The sequence below is a fragment of the Hemitrygon akajei genome, chromosome 16 (genome assembly GCF_048418815.1).
Source record: "Hemitrygon akajei chromosome 16, sHemAka1.3, whole genome shotgun sequence".
NCBI classification, from domain to species: Eukaryota; Metazoa; Chordata; class Chondrichthyes; order Myliobatiformes; family Dasyatidae; genus Hemitrygon; species Hemitrygon akajei.
In genome coordinates, this window is record NC_133139.1 from 33,485,908 (window position 1) to 33,503,473 (window position 17,566).

Genomic DNA, 17,566 nt, shown 5'->3' on the forward strand with positions numbered 1-17,566 from the left:
GTTAAAGGAGGTTCCACCAGTTACTAAATACAAGAGTTCACATACATTTTCCAACCTGGACTGTGAATGTTTAAACAACTTGTTTAATAAAAACATGAAAAGTACAATTGTTCGTGTGTCACTAGTTTAGGCAGATTGTGTTTCTCTATTATTGTGACTTAGATGAAGATCAAACCACATTTTTATGAGTAATTAATGCAGAAACCCAGATAATTGCAAAAGGTTCACAAACCTTTTCTTGCAACTTAGATATGCCTGGAGTTCAAAATGCAATTGCATTGATAGCACAATGATATGGAATCTTCAGTAGCTGTGGAAATAGAACTTTATACTGTGTTGCACAATAGGAAGTGTATTTACTCACTAAGCCTTTAGGGAAGTTGAGTAAGACAAATTGTTTCGATTATCTACAATTCAAGCCAGTTTTACTTCCAAGAGAGAGAAAAAAGCATAGTGGAAATTTTGCATTGTTAAAATTCACTTCTTACTATTCTCAAGTCTTCTCAAACTTTTTCTTCCCTTTGCTTTGGGAATGAGATCAGAGTTACGGATTGCTTGATTGATGTAGTATTGCTTGCGTTTTGCAGGTGATGTGCGCTTTGCTGGAGAGTACTGCAGAGGAGGAAGGCAATCTTCAATCAGGCTGAGAATATTAAAAAAAATCATTAAATTGGTACAGAATTAACACCTATTTTACAATTTCCTATTACAAAAATGCAGTATTTACCAAGTTCTCTAATAGGATGAACTGAGGCTAGCTATTTCCTCTTTTACAAAAGGTACAAATTTGTAGCTCATTAAGGAGACATAGTTATTAAATAAGCCTGATATGAAAATTTGGTGCAGGAATAGGCCAATTGCCATTCAATACAATTACAGTTGGTCTGATTGCAACCTAATCTCCACATTTTTACCTAGTAATTCTTCATATACTTATTTATCAAGGAAGGATTATTGACAAAAAAGATAATTTCTATATTAAAAAAAAGCTCAGGTTATGAATAGACTGCAGTGTTTCAGGTTGAATAGAAGAACAATGGGTGCAATAGAGTGATGATGTTGCAGGAAATGCAGTTTGAAGAGAGAGGGAAAATAAGAGGACAATTAATTGTTGATATTTATTTCTGGCTGGTATGTTATATAATGTAAAATTTTAGTTTGCAGGTAGAGCTCCCAACAAGAAAAGCACCATTCCTCTGAAGGACATTAACTGGTTGGGTTGATGTGACAGGTGAAATTTGGAAAAACAAAATGATGTATCACAATTAAGAGGTCAACTGAATTTTAAGGAGACACCCACTCTGCATGTTCATGGTCTGTAAAGAAGAAAGGACAAGCTAAAAGGTCTGGAAAAACAACATAAGGGATCCATGGCTACAAGATGGTATGTTAAGTCTTTGTTAAACAACAGAGCTTGAATTTAGACAGCACACTTAATGTTGCTTCACTGGGTCATTGCCAAACAAAATATGTTATCAATTCAGATAATGAGATAAAAGGCAGACAAGTTTAGATAAGTAATTTTACAGTTCAATAACTTGTAATAGAACAGGACAGTACAGGAATATACCCTTCAACCCACAATGTTACTAATTAAATTAGAAATCAAAAGTACAATTAAACTTACCCCTTCTGCCCAAACTATTTCCATACCCTACCATTTCATGCACATTCATATGCCTAAGAGCCACTTGTACCCCTTTGCTTCATCCCAAAATTAAGATTTATTCCTCTCCATGGATGCTACCTGACTTACTGAATTCTTCCAGTATTTTATGTGTGTTGCTCTGCATTTGCAGCATCTACACAATCGCATGTTTATGATTTGCATCTCTATTGTATTTGGCTCCTCCACCAACCCAGACAATGCATTCCAGGCATCTACCACACTGTGTAAAAAAACACTTGCCCTGCACACCTCCTTTGAATTTATATCCTCTCACCTTAAATGCATGTCCTCTGGGTTACATTCCAACCCTGGGAAAAAGAAGGAACCGGCTGTCTACTCTATCTATGCCTCTCTTAATCTTATAAACCTCTATCAGATCTCCCCTCACCTCTGCTGCTCCAGAGAAATCTGTCCCTCTCCTTAAAGCAGATGCCCTCTAATCTGGGCAACATCATGGCAAACCTCTTCTGCATCCTCTCCAAAGTCTTGATATCCTCCCTATAATGGGGCAACCAGAACTGAATGTAGTACTGGATGCAGCCCAACTAGAGTTGTATAAAGTTGTAACTTAACTTTCTGATCCTTGATCAATGCCTCGACTAACAAAGGCAAGCATGCATACATCTTCTTTAGCATCCACCACCTGTGGTGTCACTTCCAGGGAGCCATAGACTTCAACCCCATGATTCTTCTGTGCATCAACACTGATAAGGGTCTTGCCATTAAGAATATACTAACTCTTTGTTGTGCCTTTGCAAATACTTACCAATTAAAATAAAAGCATGCATGCGGGAGATGGCTTTAACTGGTGTAGTGATGAGAGAGCGAGAGAAAATAGACATGCGTAGACAACAGATCATGTGTAATGCTATGGGGAGTCATTGCTCTAAAAGAAATAGATCCATACATCACATTTCCTCCCCCTTTAAATTAATGTAATATAAAACTATATGCAGAAAACATTAAATTTCCCTTTCACAAACCATATTCAAATAAACATGCATTCACAAAAACAGTCCATAACTAACTTTACTGTTCTAAAGATTCAGTCTTTTGGGTGCCTCTGGACCTGTGGAGTGGCATCAGGTTTGGCAGGTGTCTTGTCAACAACAATGTTCTCTTGGTGCCTCTGGACCTGTGGAGTGGCATCAGGTTTGGCAGGTGTCTTGTCAACGACAACATTCTCAGTTGCTGGTGTCATGTTGCTGTCAATGACATGATCATAATTGAGAGGCAAGTCCGCTGGCTGTCTTGCTGGATGCAATTGACTCGGGTGTGTTCTTCATTTGAGCTTCCAGCATCTGGTCCACATGACATCTCCACGTCTGATCTGCAACATCCACTGTGTACATCAGTGGTCAAATTCTTGTAGCTCTCCTATTGGGTGTCCACTTGTCCTCTCGGTAATCACATGCTAGGACTTCCTGTCCATCCTCGAAGCTCCTTGCTGATTCACTTGGCAACTGGCTGAACTGTTTATTCTGCACTTCCCTCCGTCAGTCTGGTTTTGGGAGGTCCATGTGAAAACTCATATTCCTAATCATGCAGATGTTTGATTTGTCACCACATAAACAGAGTTCCGATACACAAAAAGGAAACTGTCCACCTTGTGTTGTAGAGAAATGTCTTCCATGTCCATTACTTTAATAGACTTACTGAAGGTTTGGATAAACCTTTCAGCTAACTCATTCATTGTTGGGTGGCAAGGAGCTGACTTGAAATGTCTGATGCCTTTTTTCTTCATGAACAGTCAGAATTCTTCCGACGTGTATTATGACCCGATGTCACTCACAATTTATTCCGGTCAGCAATTTCTGGTGAAGATAGTCCTTGGTGGAGACAGTCTTTGCTGAGGTGCTGGACTTCATTGGTTTAACCTCAGGCCACTTTGAATGAGCATCCACAGCAATCAGGAACACGAGTCCATGAATGGCCCAGCAAAGTCAATATTTACTCTTTGCCACAGTGATAGTGGCCACTCCCATGGGTGTAACGGTGCCTGTGCAGATGGATTTTGAACTTTTTGGCATCCCATACAGCTTTTGGCCAAGTCATTAATCAGTTTATCTATTCCTGGCCACCACACGTAGCTCTGGGTAAGACTCTTCATCGTGACTGTCCCCAAGTGTCCTTCATACAGATTCCCCAACACTCTGGTGTGCAGTTTAGAGGGAACCACAATATGGGATCCACACATCAGCATCCTTTGATATACTGACAGTGGTCTCCCTATGAACTCTGGAAACAGGGTCACCATGAGATGGCCATCCCTGCATCGTGATTTCATTGACTTCTGACATTCTTAGTTTCTCTTTTCATTTCTGAAGTTGCTCCCGGCAACTGGTCACAGTATGAAGACTCTTCTTCTTCAGTTGCCAACAGTGGAAGATGTGACAAGCCATCAGCAATGCCATGTTGTTCGGTACCTTTCAACTCTATGTCATAAGAGTGGGCTCCTACGAACAATGCCCAATGTTGTAACCAGGTAGCAGTCATCACTGGAGTTCCCTTCTTGGGATTGAAAATTGACGCAAGGGGCTGGTGATCTGTCACTAGTGTAAACTTTTGTCTGCAGAGGTAGTGATGGACCTTCATTATTACCCCATACTAAACTAAAGGCCTCTCAGTTGATCTGTGCGTTGTTGCATTCTGCGCTCACCAGTGATCTTAAATCAAACACAATTGGACGTTCAGATCCATCTTTTATAGTGTGTGACAAAACAGCTCCAATGCCACAAGGGGATGCATCACACGTCAATCTGATGAGCAGCAATGGGTCATAATGGGTGAGCAGTTCATCTGAAGTTATTAGTCTCTTTGTTTCCTTTTTCTGACCATTCCCACTTTGCTCCTGTTTGCAACAGTGCGTTCAATTGGTGCAGCACTGTAGCAAAGTTTGGGAAAAACAGGTGGTAGTAATTTACAAGGCCCAAGTATGACTTGAGATGTGACACATTTTCCGTTTTGGGTGCCTGTAGCACTGCTTCAGTCTTCTGTTGTGACTTATGTAAGCCATGCTTGTCAATGACATGTCCACATAATGAGATTTCATTCTTGAAAAACTCAAATTCCTTTCTCTTTGTGCGCAGACCATATTCACTCAGTCTGGTAAGGAACTTTACCCAGGTTCTAGATGTGCTTTTTATCATTCTTGTCAGTCACAATGATGTCATCAAGGTAACATTGTGTTCCTGGGATATCTTGGAGCACTTGTTCCATTGCTCTTTGCCAAATTGATGGAGCTGATGCGACGTCAAAGTCGAGATGATTATACTAGAACAGTCCCTTGTGAGTGTTGATTATGAGGATCTTCCTGCTTGACTCCACAATCTCAATTTGCAGAAAGGCTTGTGACAAGTCCATCTTTGAAAACCTCTCCCTATCTGCCAAAGATGCAAATATGTCTTCTATTTGTGGCAAGAGATACTGCACGTTACACAGCACATGAATGATGCTCATTTTAAAATCCCCATATATGCAAATGACTCCTGCCTTCCCTTTCTTGATCACCAGGACAACAGGCCCAATCACTCCACTCAACCATGGAAAGAATTCCAGATGCCTGGAATTCAATATCCACTTTCGGACAAAGTGCATAGGCACTGGATGCACTTTACGGAATCTTGGTGTTGCTGCTTCATTCTATTTATTTCTGGCCTTCATGCCTTTGAGTTTACTGAAACCCTTCTCAAACACCTTCTCATTAAGCATCTGAGACAGTCATTAGTTAGTGCAACCATTCCGGTTGCAGTTGCCTGTTGATGAGACATTGAGAGCTCTAATTATGTGCCAGTCTAGTTGGATTTTTCTCAACCACTCACATCCAAAATGTGACAGTCTTCCACTTTTCTACGCATAAATCTCTACCTGCCGTGTTTGGTCTCCATGGGTCACATTCACTTTCAGTTTGCCTTAGGGAGACTTTTCTGCCTATGTAGGTCATCAGCATCACTGAGGTTTTTTCTAATAGAAGCTTAGAGAACAGTCTGTTGTAGTCAGCCTCTGAAATTATAGACAAAGCTGACTCTGTGTCCAGTTCCATTTTCAGTTTTACACCAGACACATCTACTGTGATCCATATGATTTTGTGATCTGCTTCAGTAATACCATGCAATTCTAGGTTTGACAGCTCACCTTTATCAGACTCTGTGTTTTCTGTTTCCTAGAAGCATTTGCTTAGTTTTGTGTTTGAAACTTTTCACTTGGTTGTGCTTTTTGACTGACTTGCACACTCTTTATGTGACCTCGACTGTGACACTTTCTGCATAGTTTTTTTTGAACCAACAGTCATTTGCATCATGGGAGGATTTGCGACATCAATAACTTTTTTGGCGTTTTGCACCATTCAGGGACATTTTGTGCATTTCACATTCTAACCTCTTTTTCTGTAGTTCAGCTGCATCCTTTGCTGCAGTCTCTAATGATATTGCAATAGTCAATGCCCATATAAGGTTAGGTCTCTTTCTGACAGATGCCTCTTCTGAGTGCTTTGACTATGCATGCCACATACAAGCCTGTCCCTTAACGCATCAAAAAGTCCATCTCTAAAGTCACAGTACTGGGAAAATTTGCACAGTTCTAAAATGTATTCAGAAATGCATTCATCCTTTGACTAATTCCTTTTGTAAAATCTAAATCTCAGCTATTACCAGCAGTTAAGCACTCAAGTGATGTTATAAAATTGTAATAATTTTGTTGAATGCCTTGCTTGATGGCTTTTCTGGGGTCACTAGGTTGTGCAAGAGACTGAACGTCCTAGCACCCATTAAGCTAAGAAATGTGGAGGGACTTTCTTTTGCTCATCCACAGTGTTCGCCTTACAATACAGTTCAACCCTCTCGATATACAACTCCGAGCCTTCATTAGCACTATCAAATTCGTCAACTTCCCCAACTGAAGCTTCCCCAAACTGAAACCACCACATAATTTTCACTTTAACTTTGCTAGTTGTACATCTTTCACTGTGTACTATGCTGTACTCACACATCCCTTTTGTTAGCGTCCATGATGGCCTACTTTGTACTGTTTAAACCTTTCCTCTCACTGTTTCATCCCATAACTGTCAGTGCTGTTGGTGATATTCTCTGACATTCAGGTTCATACTTGTCGTCGATTTGTTATGTCTTTGCAACTACATTATCAATTAAAATAAAAGCATATACGTGGGAGGTGGCTTTAACTGGTGTATTCACATTGCAGCGAGAGAGAGTGAGAGATAAATGCGCATGTGCAGACGACAGATCATACATAGTGCTAAGGGGAGTCATTGCTCGAAAAGAAATAGATGCATACTTTACGCTCTTTACATTTTTTTCTTCCAAAGTGCTGCGTTAAACTTAAACGGAAGGAAAGACACAAAAAAAATTGAAGTGTGTAAAATTGGGGATGCTAAAGACAGCAGCACTGGAACTTTGCAGAGCTGCAAGATATTACATGGAGTGGGAAGTTAGGGTGGTCATGGAGGGATTGAAATCAAGGATGCATTTTAAAAAGGTGTCTCTTGATCAGGTCCTAGAGCAATGGAATGACCAACGAATGGATTTGATAAATGCTTGTGGGAGAGTTGCAGAGTTTTATTGATGTCGTTTATGAAAGATAGATTAAGGGAAATCAGGTAGGTATGTAACAGATTACCCAAGTCTGAAGATAAGATGATGGAGGAGGGTTTTAGTAAGTAAGCTGAGGCAGAATGGAGTCAGGCAATATTTATAGAGGTAGAAATTGATGGCTTTGGTCACACCTTAAATTTTAAAAAATTATACTTAGTTGTTAATCCTCTAGTTTAGCCTTATAGTTAAAGAGGATATGATTGGACTTGATAGGTTCACCAGCATCAAGATCTTTAAAAGTTATTAGATGGAGGAAATTATTTGGAATATTGTCTGAAAGCATGGAAGCGACTCAATCATAACTTTCAAAAGGAGAAGTGAATAAAAAACATTGTTAATGCTTCAGATACAGTTTTGCACCATACAAGGCATTGCACTTCTGGAAGTCACGGCCCTCATAAGGTGCAAAAGAGATTTACTATTTTGGTCCCAGGAGCTAAAGATTTCAATTACAGTGGCAAGAAACTGAAGACGGTGAAGTGATCTCTGAATGGCAGGCACATTAAGAGATTTGACGGGGATCTTCAAAATCATGAATAGTTTTTTGGACACCTTTTGGACACCTTTTAGCAGTTTTTTAAAATCCCCATACTAACATCAATCATTGGAAGCCAAAATAAAATACTGAACTTGAGACTAATATATAGCTCCATAAAACAACCAGCACAGACACAAAAAACCAAATGGCCTACTTCTACTGAGAATAGTAGTGTAAAAAAATGAATGGAAATGGAATCTATCCATTTGATAACCCAGAAGATGCCACCACTCATTCGGCTACCCCACAGACTCTAGGCAGCAGGTCTCAGGAGTGCAAATAAGGGATATTAACATCTAGTCTTGCATAACATAGCAAGTTACAAGTTATAGTGAAAAATGTTAATGTTGTCAAGGCCTTGACAAAAAGTATTTTCATGGATCTCTTTTTTTAGCATGTCCAGTTCTACACTGAATTGCAAATATCTGAATCATTTCCAATTATCTTTTGCAATGAGGAACACGCCAATGAGTAATGGTTACATACACAAAATGCTGGAGGACTCAGCACGTCAGGCAGCATCCATAGAAATGAGAAGCAGTTGAACCAAGACCCTTCTTCAGGACAAGAGTAATAATTTTTCATTTGGCTACATGCAGCATTATTTGTAAGGCCTGGTTGTTTTGACAAAGATGCATGCCCATTTGACATTTCTGAATAAATGCCTTTCATTCCTTTGTACATCAAAAGGGATTGTGGAAAAAGAACTTCCCTGGATGCCCTACAAAAAGAAACCAGCAGCCTCAAAGGAAACAAGCTGACATGAAATCTCTCAGATTTGACTCCCTGCTACTTCGAGCTGACAATCTACCTGGCACCCTACATCCTGAGAACTTTCCCAAAGCAAATAAATCAAAGAGGCCACAAAATAACTGACATAATGTAATCTATTTGAACCCATAAACTGTTCCCCTTCTGGGTACGTTAACGAGTGAAGCATTTCTTTTTAAACCCGACATCAGTTTTCATCTCATTTTTGGGGAAAGCTGCAGTCCACCCCTTCCCATTCCAGTATCATTGTTAATCCACATAAATTCTTGTCCAGGTGTCGATTTTAACCACCTGGACCCGGCTGGACGCCCGAGAACAGCTTAACCCTCATATACGCTGGTTAAGCAATAGATATATATATATATAATATATATATGTTATATGTTATATGTTATATCCTTTTTTCAAATGTTAATTTTAAGTATAATATGGTAGATTCATCCATTACCACCCACGGTTAAAATATTATTATCATAATGGCATCAATTCTTCTATTCTTATGGGTTCCACTCTCTGTGTAGGAGGGCCTTCAACTTAAGTCTTTCTACATGTTACTGTGGGCCACTGAACCAAGCATCGGTGCATCCTTTAGTATGATCTCTGGTCTTGGGAATATGCTAGCAGTCAAAGCAAATTCCCACAAAGAGCAATGCCAGTCATTACTAACAGTATGTACCCCCCCCCCCCAACCTTGCTTCTCTGACAGTCGCGCTGCAAGTGAACCCAGCCGAACCCACCTTCCTTTTGACCCTGATTGGTCCAAAGGCACCATCAATCATCACATTCGCAATATATTGTTCCGCGATTGGTTCCTATTCTGTCAATCAAATGTAACATCGTAACCTTCCTACTAAAGAACTAACCTACAGATATTTTAAGGAATTAACTACATGAGGGTGCAGAATTCACTTACACATAGTCTTCTGATTCCGTCCGGTCCGTTACATCGTTCCGGTTCGCGATCACCATCCTGGATTTCGCGAACACAAAACCAACAGCGAATAATCACCCTCCCTCGCGAAGGTCCCGCCCACCCCTTGCGTCACGTACCACGTGGTTCCTAACTGATGCCATCCGCGAAGGACGTCGCTGAGGTGTCGGTTGGGTTTGGTGGTCTTGATTCAGTCAGTTACTGGAGAACCTGTTTGGGCTGAAATGTATTTTAAAATGTAGATCTACTTTAGTGTTTTAATGGAAAATAGCCTCCTTCCTAAATTGGAGATACATATATCTGCAGATACTGTAATTTGAATATACACATCGACAGATTTTTGCCCACCCACAGCGCTTTTTGTGTTATTCCAGATTCCAGAATATTGTGCCTTCACGGGTCTGTCAATTTCAGACGGTGTCTGACCAGCTGAGGTCCTCCAGCAGTTGCTTCTTCCCTGAATTTATCAAACTTTTGCGTATTCAAAGGCGGCTTTGTGGCCAGGAGTTTGTTGGAAAAACGGATGCTCGTGTCTTGTGAGATTTTTAGGTTTGGAATTATTGATTGGGAAGTCATTTGTACAAATAACACAAATAATTTGTTACAAATTGAATGCTCTAAAACAAAAATAGGAGCGTTATTGCCCATATGGCTCTTTTGAAAGTTGTGATGAGCACCTCCTTGAACTGTTGTGGTTCTTGTGGTAAAGATGCTCCACAGTGCCATAGTTAGGGAGTTAGGTTGTTGATGATAATGAGTAGTGTCAATACCAAAAAGCAGAAACAAATGGAAATAGGTAATCAGTTTTATATTATTTTATAATATAAATCTACTTTATATTAATCCTACCCGAGTCCATTTTGTTCTCCACCTATATATTAATCTAGCTTTGATTAGACTGAGTATAATTTCAGATAATAGAATATCAGGGAAGTAATAAGGAGTGATAATTGATGAGATTTGATGTAGAGAAATGATGAATTTTAGAAAGAAAATGAGAAAGGATATGTACTTTGTTTTAAACAGGTGGTTGTAACAGACAATCCTGATGATTCCTATAAGTTAACAAGTTGAAGACTTAGAAATGAAGCCTTTATGAATGGAGACAGTATTATGTCTGTGTATTGTAAACCTTTATAAATCTCAGGTTATATTCCAGATAAATTGCAATGGCATTTTCTAGGTATGACATACAAGTACTTGAAAGTGCAGAGAGATTACTGACAAGAAGGAGAGATCTTTAAAAATGGCATTGTTCCTCTAAGATCAGAGCAGGAAATAATAAGGAGCCATTCAAAATTTTAAGAGCTTTTACAAAGATTAGATAAATCAAGGTGGAAACAAGGCTAGAGAGAATGGTATTAAGATGGGACGTAATAAATATATTTTGCTGGAACAGATAAAACATACAAGGTAGATAAGGCTACAGGTTACAAAGACGGAAGAACAAAACACAAGGCTCTAACTGAATGCAGGTTGTGTTTGAAACAAACAGATAAACTGAGAGTACAAATGGAAATAAATTTGACATGATAGCCATTACTGAGACATTATTGCAGATGATATAGATTGGGAACTGAATATTGTGTATTTGATATTTAGGGGCATTGAAGGTAAAGTAAAAGAACAATGGAGATAATTTTCTTTTTAACTGACAGGTTTTAATGTTCTGAAATGAATTGGTTGTGTGGGTGATGGAGGAAGATTCAATTGTAACATTTGAAAAGGATTGAAGTGTAGGCTGAATGATATCTTTCTGTGATGTGAGGTTATGTAGTTTAAATTTTGACAAAATTTACATTGCTTTAAAAAAAAATCATAATTCTTCAGTTACATAAAGGGTAGGTTAAATTAATTAGCTTTTCAAAATTTCATCATGGTAATTTTTCTGCCTTCTGCCTACAGCTAGTTTCATCAATTCCAAATAGCACTGACTTCATATGAATGTCATAAATCCCTGTTCCCAGCTCTATCAGTGATAACTCTAAAGTACTGGTGGGTAGTAAACTTCTGGCTTATTTTTGAATTTGTTCTCTTCTTATTTTCATGCTTCTTTTTAAATGTAGTTTAAATTCTCAATCTATAATAGTGAAATTTGGATTCAAATTCTCTGGCCTCTGAATGCCTCATCCAATAACGTGTTCATCGCACAACTGAACCTCTTTAATTCTTGTGAGAAGAAAGTCACCTTTAATTTTTTTCTTCATTTCTTTCTTGTTCCCACGCAGGGTCAATGAGCTGCATATTTACGTTTGCAATTCACATTTTCTCCTGGGCTTTCATCTCAGTCAAAAAGAATGGATTTATTTTAAATGTCCAATATTTGAACTGCTGAAGTGCTCTCCATTGTTACGAAGGATGAACAACTCTGATGGGCAGAAGGGTGCAGAGTCGCCCATGCCCCCTCCCCTTTTGGAAAATCGCAAATCGCTACTATTTCGATGCTGCTAACAAGGAAGTAAGAGAGACTAAAGGAAATCTGCCAGGGCAGTTGTTATTGATAACAGCTCATGAAAGTTAATGAGAGAGAGACGGCTAAGAGGTACCCCATGGTGGAACGTCTCCTACTGACAAAAGCCATTGATTACTGCTATTGTCTTTTGGAGAAGGATTGTTTACTTGGTACCGTTCTATTCATTGAAACCCCTCAGGGGGCAACCAGAGTGGGCTGGTTTGATGGGTTACATCATCCCAACCTGATTGACACCTGAGACCCCGTGAGTGGGGATAAAAGTGAGGTCTGGGGGTAACACACCTCAGACGCACCAGGAGAAACACTAGTGAGAATCAGAACCCCACGAGACAGGGTGGGAGATCGGAGACCGAATGAAGGGTCGATAAATTTTAACTCACAGTGTTTTGTAGCGAGACCAGTGGGGGCTTGTGTGTGTGTCCACCCTTGCCTGGGTGACGAGTCCACCACGGAAGAATGGTCTAGCTAAAAGGACGGAGGGGTCATACGTGAATGGCCACAACAACAATGCATCGACGGATCAAAATCATAAAGGAAGGTTGGCAAGATAATAGCTGTTACTGTTCACACGTTTTCTCTCTCTCTCTCTCTCCAACAATTGAAACACAGCGACTAACAACTACCGCAGCCTGCATGAACGGAACTGAACTTTATATTTCCATCTGACAATTCATTATCCCCTAGACAACGATAGAGCTTGTTTCTTATTGATTATTATTATACCCGCACTTTTAGGTTTAGTATTGCTGACGTATATTATCTGTATATTTGCATTGATATTATTTTTGTATAGTTTTACTAATAAATACTGTTGAAAATAGTATCACCAGACTCCAACGGACACTTCTATCTTTGCTGGTAAGACACCCAGTTACGGGGTACGTAACACCATTGAGAATGCAGCTAATGCTAGAGAGGAGAAGGAAGGAAGCAGTGTATTACCATAAGCTTCCTTTCCATAGATGAGAGCAAATATTGTTTACAAAGCATATAAAAGGATTGTCAAGTATAGCACCAATACCTTGGAATTTGGGAGTCCCATTCCCCATCTCTAACCTGAACTGAGCTAAAAGTATGAGATAGCATTAGAGCATAGAACAGTATAGTGCAATACAGGCCTCTCAGCTTACTATGTGTACTGACTTTTTAACCTACTCCAAGAGCAATCTAACCCTTGCCTTCCACAGAACCCTCTGATTTTCTTTCATCCATGTGCCTATCAAAAATATCTTTTAAACCTCTTGAATGTCCCTGTGTTAGCCACCACCCTGGCAAAGCATTCCATGCACTCAGCACTCTGTGTGTGTAAAACAAAATTTAAAAAAAAACTACCCATCACTTCTCCCCTACATCTCTTCAGTCACCAGTAGGGTATTCACTGCTCTGATCCTGTGCTGCGATTTAGTAAGAAACTGGTTGATCAAATAATGGCTTTAGCTTTCCTGATCCCTTTTTGGGAATCAATCTCAGCCTAGAATATTTCTTTTTAGAAATACGGTGTGGAATAGGCCCTTCTAGGCCTTTAAGCTATGCCGCCCCAATAATCCCATTTAACCCTGACCTCATTACGGGACAATTTACAATGACTAATCAACCTACCCAGTACATCTTTGGACTCTAGAGCTCCTGGGGAAATCCCATGCATTCCATGGGGAGGACATACGGACTCCTTACAGACGGTGCTGGAACTGAACTCCGAACTCCAGATCGCCCTGAGCTGTGATAGCATCACGCTAGCCATGGTGCTACTGTACCATTCTTAATGATTCAGTATCCACAGTTGTATGAGCTGGAGACTTTCAAAACTTCACTTACAGTATTTTGAGAGAAGAGAAAGGACATAGAAATCTTTGAAAGCAGTGAGACATGAAAAAGCATCAGGACCTTCCTCATCACCCGAAGCCCAATCCTGAGCATTAATTTGGCTGTCTCTCCATGTATGGCTCAGGTTAGTGAGAGGGAATGGATACTCACCCTCTAATAGAGGTGAGTTGGTGCAATAGTCCAAATCCAGTGAATTATACTGCAAGCTATGTTTGCAATTGTACAGTATATTGCATGTTGATGGAAGAGGTGACTAAGCGTATACAATAGATTTGCATGGTTTAATGTATGACATGGAAAATCAACCACACCCCATGAAGTTCAGCAAGTCCTTGGTCAAAGTCTCATTTTGACAACTGACTGAAAAGATGAAAGGCTATAGGGTCCAGGGCAATTTGGCAAGTTGGATCTGAAGTTGTTTTGTTGACAGGAGCCACAGAGTAATGGTTAAGGGTTGTTTTTGCAAATGGAAGCCACAATGATTTGATGCTGGAACCCTTGTGTTCATTACAAACATTCACAATCTGGATGTGACGGCGGAATGTATGATTAGTAAGACACCAAAAATTGTTTGTTGTTGATGATAGTGAAAAGGCTCATCTTCTGCTACATATGGTATTAGTTTGTAAGATGGGCAGAAAAGCGAAGATGGAATTTTTTCAAGAAAAATGTGAAGCAATGCACTTTGAGATATATACAATGAAAAAACAGACTTTAGGGAGTACTAAGGAGCTGTAGTACAGTTATATAAAATGTAAACCACAGTGGATCATTGTGTGCTGTTCTGGTCACCACAGTCTAGAAAGGACTTGTTTGTACTGGAGAGAATGCAGGATAAAATTCGCCTGGGATGGAGAATTTCAGTTATTCGAAGAGACTGGAAAGGCTGTTTTCCTTGGAGCAGAGGAAGTTGAGAGGTGACCTGACTGAATTAAACAAAATTATGATGAGCATAGATTGGGAGGAAGTTAGAAATCTTTCCCCTTAGTAGAGGTGCTTTTAACTAGAGGAGATAGGTTTAAGATAAGGACTAGAACTTGAGAGTACTTAAGAAATAATATTTCACCCATAAGAAGGTTGAAATCTAGACTGCACTGATAAAAGGGATGGTGGAAGCAGATACTCTCAAAATATATAAGTATTTAGATGAACACTTGAAACACAATACAGAAGGCTAGTAGAAAATGAGATCAAAATAGATAAGCTTGGCACATCTATGACTGCTTCTTAGGATTGCTAATATAATTCTTGTAACTTGTCACCAATAATTTGTGAATTTGCTACATACATCTTATTTACATAGATTTTTTTTTGTAAAGTTGATAACATGTTTGCCGTTACAATTGAGTCTCCATTACAGTTTTCAGAATCGGGTTTATTATCAATGACATATGTTGTGAACATTGTTGTTTTGCTGCAACAGTGCAGTGCAAAGTCTTACAATTGTCACAGTAACACAAAAGACGAATAATGCCATTCAGAAATTTGATGGCAAAGGAATATAAACTGTTCTAAAAAAAAGTCTGGTGTGGGTCTTAAGGCTCCTCCCCTATAATAGTAATGCAAAGACTGAATGTCCCGTATGGTGATGGTCTTTAATGATGGATATTGCTTTTGAGACACTGCCTCTTGAAGATGTCCTTGATGGTGGAGAGAATTATGCCTGATGGAATGGAAAATGTACAACCCTCTGTGGCCATTTGTAATCCTGTACATTGGAGGTTCTGTACCAGGCCGCAATGCAACCGGTACATCTGCAGAAATTTACAGATGATTTTGGTGACACACCAAATCTCCTCAAACTGCTAATGAAGTACAGCTGCTGATATTCCTTCTTCTTGATTGCATCAGTACCACACCTATAATTTTCCCTGCCCTTATTTGAGTTGATTTCATACTTGTCCTTATAGTTTATTTTTCACCTCTTCCTTATTTTCTTTATTACTATTGATAACCGAGGCAATATTTCTGCCTGCTGGTAAATAGTCCCATACCAGAAGAATTGAAGAATGCAACAATAATTATTCTTCATAAAAATAAAAGAAGTACAATGGATTGTAAGCAATATTGCAGTAAATCTGCTCAGTATAGTTGAAAAAGTGCTTGCATGTACAGTACTATGTAAAAGATTTTTTTATATGGTTTCAGATAGCAAGACCTTCACAGAACCCTGATCTCAACATCAATGAGGCTGTCTGGGATTACCTGGAGAGACAGAAGCCTGGAGAGTCTGCAGAAGAACTGTGGCAAGTTCTGCAATGAACAAATTGGAGCAAATTTACCTGCTGATTTTTTTAATATATAAAACTGCAGGACAGTGCAGAGATTTGATGTTGTTTTAAAGGCAAAGGTGGTCACACCAAATATTGATTTATTTAGTGTTTTTTTTGCTGTTTAGTGCTCTTTGTATTTTTTTTATATTTAGAAACTTCAATTCATTATCTTGAAAGCATCTTTGCTTTACAAATTTTTTTACATGTGCCCAAGACTTTTGTATTGTATTGTAATTTGCTTAAAAATTAGAAGTTATTGCTCAAAGAACCAACAACCCAGAAAGCCAACTTCGTTTTGGAGCAAGAAATTCTTTGCAGATGGTTGGTACCATAGTTATTGCTAAATTGCATGATAGACTGCTGCTTATGATGAAACAATTTTATGATGCTTGCAGCAAATTTGATGTGACTTGATGTCGGCTTAAACAAGACAGTTCTCTGATCACAAGGCACTTTTTCTGAATACTCACTCAAACAATGAAGAATTTGATAACATGGAGCACTTCTGCTGTGATGGGTCACATGTTACCACCCCAATAAACCTCATCGGAGAACAGGATAAACAAACTGGCAAACTGGAGTAACAGGCTAATAGGAAGGTCTCAGCATATCAAGATTATATCTTAGCACTACTTTTGCCTGTAAAAGAGCAGTTTCTATTAAAGGAAGAGGATGAAATACTGAATGAATGCCTCAAAACTGCATATCTACAGATAGCAGGTATGCACTAAACAGCCAGCCTAAGCATAAGAGAAGACCATTGCTTCATTGAACAGACATAAACAAGACCTGTAGAAAGTCAGTATCCCTCTTGAAGGTTTCAACAGCCTTTTCCCTGAGTGTCTGGGAGGGTGACGGGGGTGGGACTGGTGGGACCAAAGCTAATATTTTTACTGCTGGCCACCACCATTAAACAGTGACTGAACTTGGTAGCAAAGCTAGGAAGAGAATGGATCTCTGTTCCTCCTGAAGAATGGATACAATTTACCATGGGATGTTTTGGCTTCTTTCATGCTACATCCTTGCATCCCTTTGCAATCGTCGTGTCAAGATGACACACGACTCTGCTGCAGTCCTTATTATGTATATTCATTGCAATTGAAAGAATTCCTGTCTCTGATACAATAACATGTTTGCTCTTGATAACATAATTATATTTATTATATTTGACAATAATTTTGTTCTACTTCCTAATAAAATTACAATTTATAATTTTTATGTAAAGACCTCCATAAATCATGGGATGAACTTTAAAGAAATGGACCTGAATTGCAGGAGAGAAAGTCAAGATTACAGAGGAGTAATACTTTCTTTAAATTGTGGGAATTAGCAGAAGATAGACCTTACAAGAGCAGGTGAGAGTGACCATGGAGGACAAGAGGGAGGCCTGAGATCCTGTGAGGGGGTAGACTGGTGGCCTGAAATAACAGGAAGTCCAGCGTTTTGTGTCTTCATGGGTTCCCCAGGCACTGTGGCTC

At 39.3% G+C, this 17,566-nt stretch overlaps 1 protein-coding gene and 1 long non-coding RNA gene across 2 annotated transcripts in view; one reads left to right on the forward strand and one right to left on the reverse strand.

The window, feature by feature from the left end:
• The window catches only part of r3hdm4 (R3H domain containing 4), a 31,806-nt gene extending 22,177 nt beyond the window's left edge, over positions 1 to 9,629 (reverse strand). The window contains exons 1-2 of the mRNA XM_073068660.1: positions 9,501 to 9,629; positions 489 to 643 (exon numbers count right to left, since the gene is read on the reverse strand). Coding sequence (XP_072924761.1) covers positions 489 to 643; positions 9,501 to 9,556 — 211 coding nt within the window. The 5' untranslated portion in view covers positions 9,557 to 9,629. The remainder of the gene's footprint in view (positions 1 to 488; positions 644 to 9,500) is intronic.
• Positions 9,630 to 9,657: 28 nt separating this feature from the next.
• On the forward strand, positions 9,658 to 12,814 carry LOC140739957 (uncharacterized). Its single transcript, XR_012101775.1, has 2 exons — positions 9,658 to 10,314; positions 11,747 to 12,814. It is a non-coding gene; the product is annotated as an uncharacterized lncRNA (long non-coding RNA).
• The last annotated feature ends 4,752 nt before the right edge of the window (positions 12,815 to 17,566 follow it).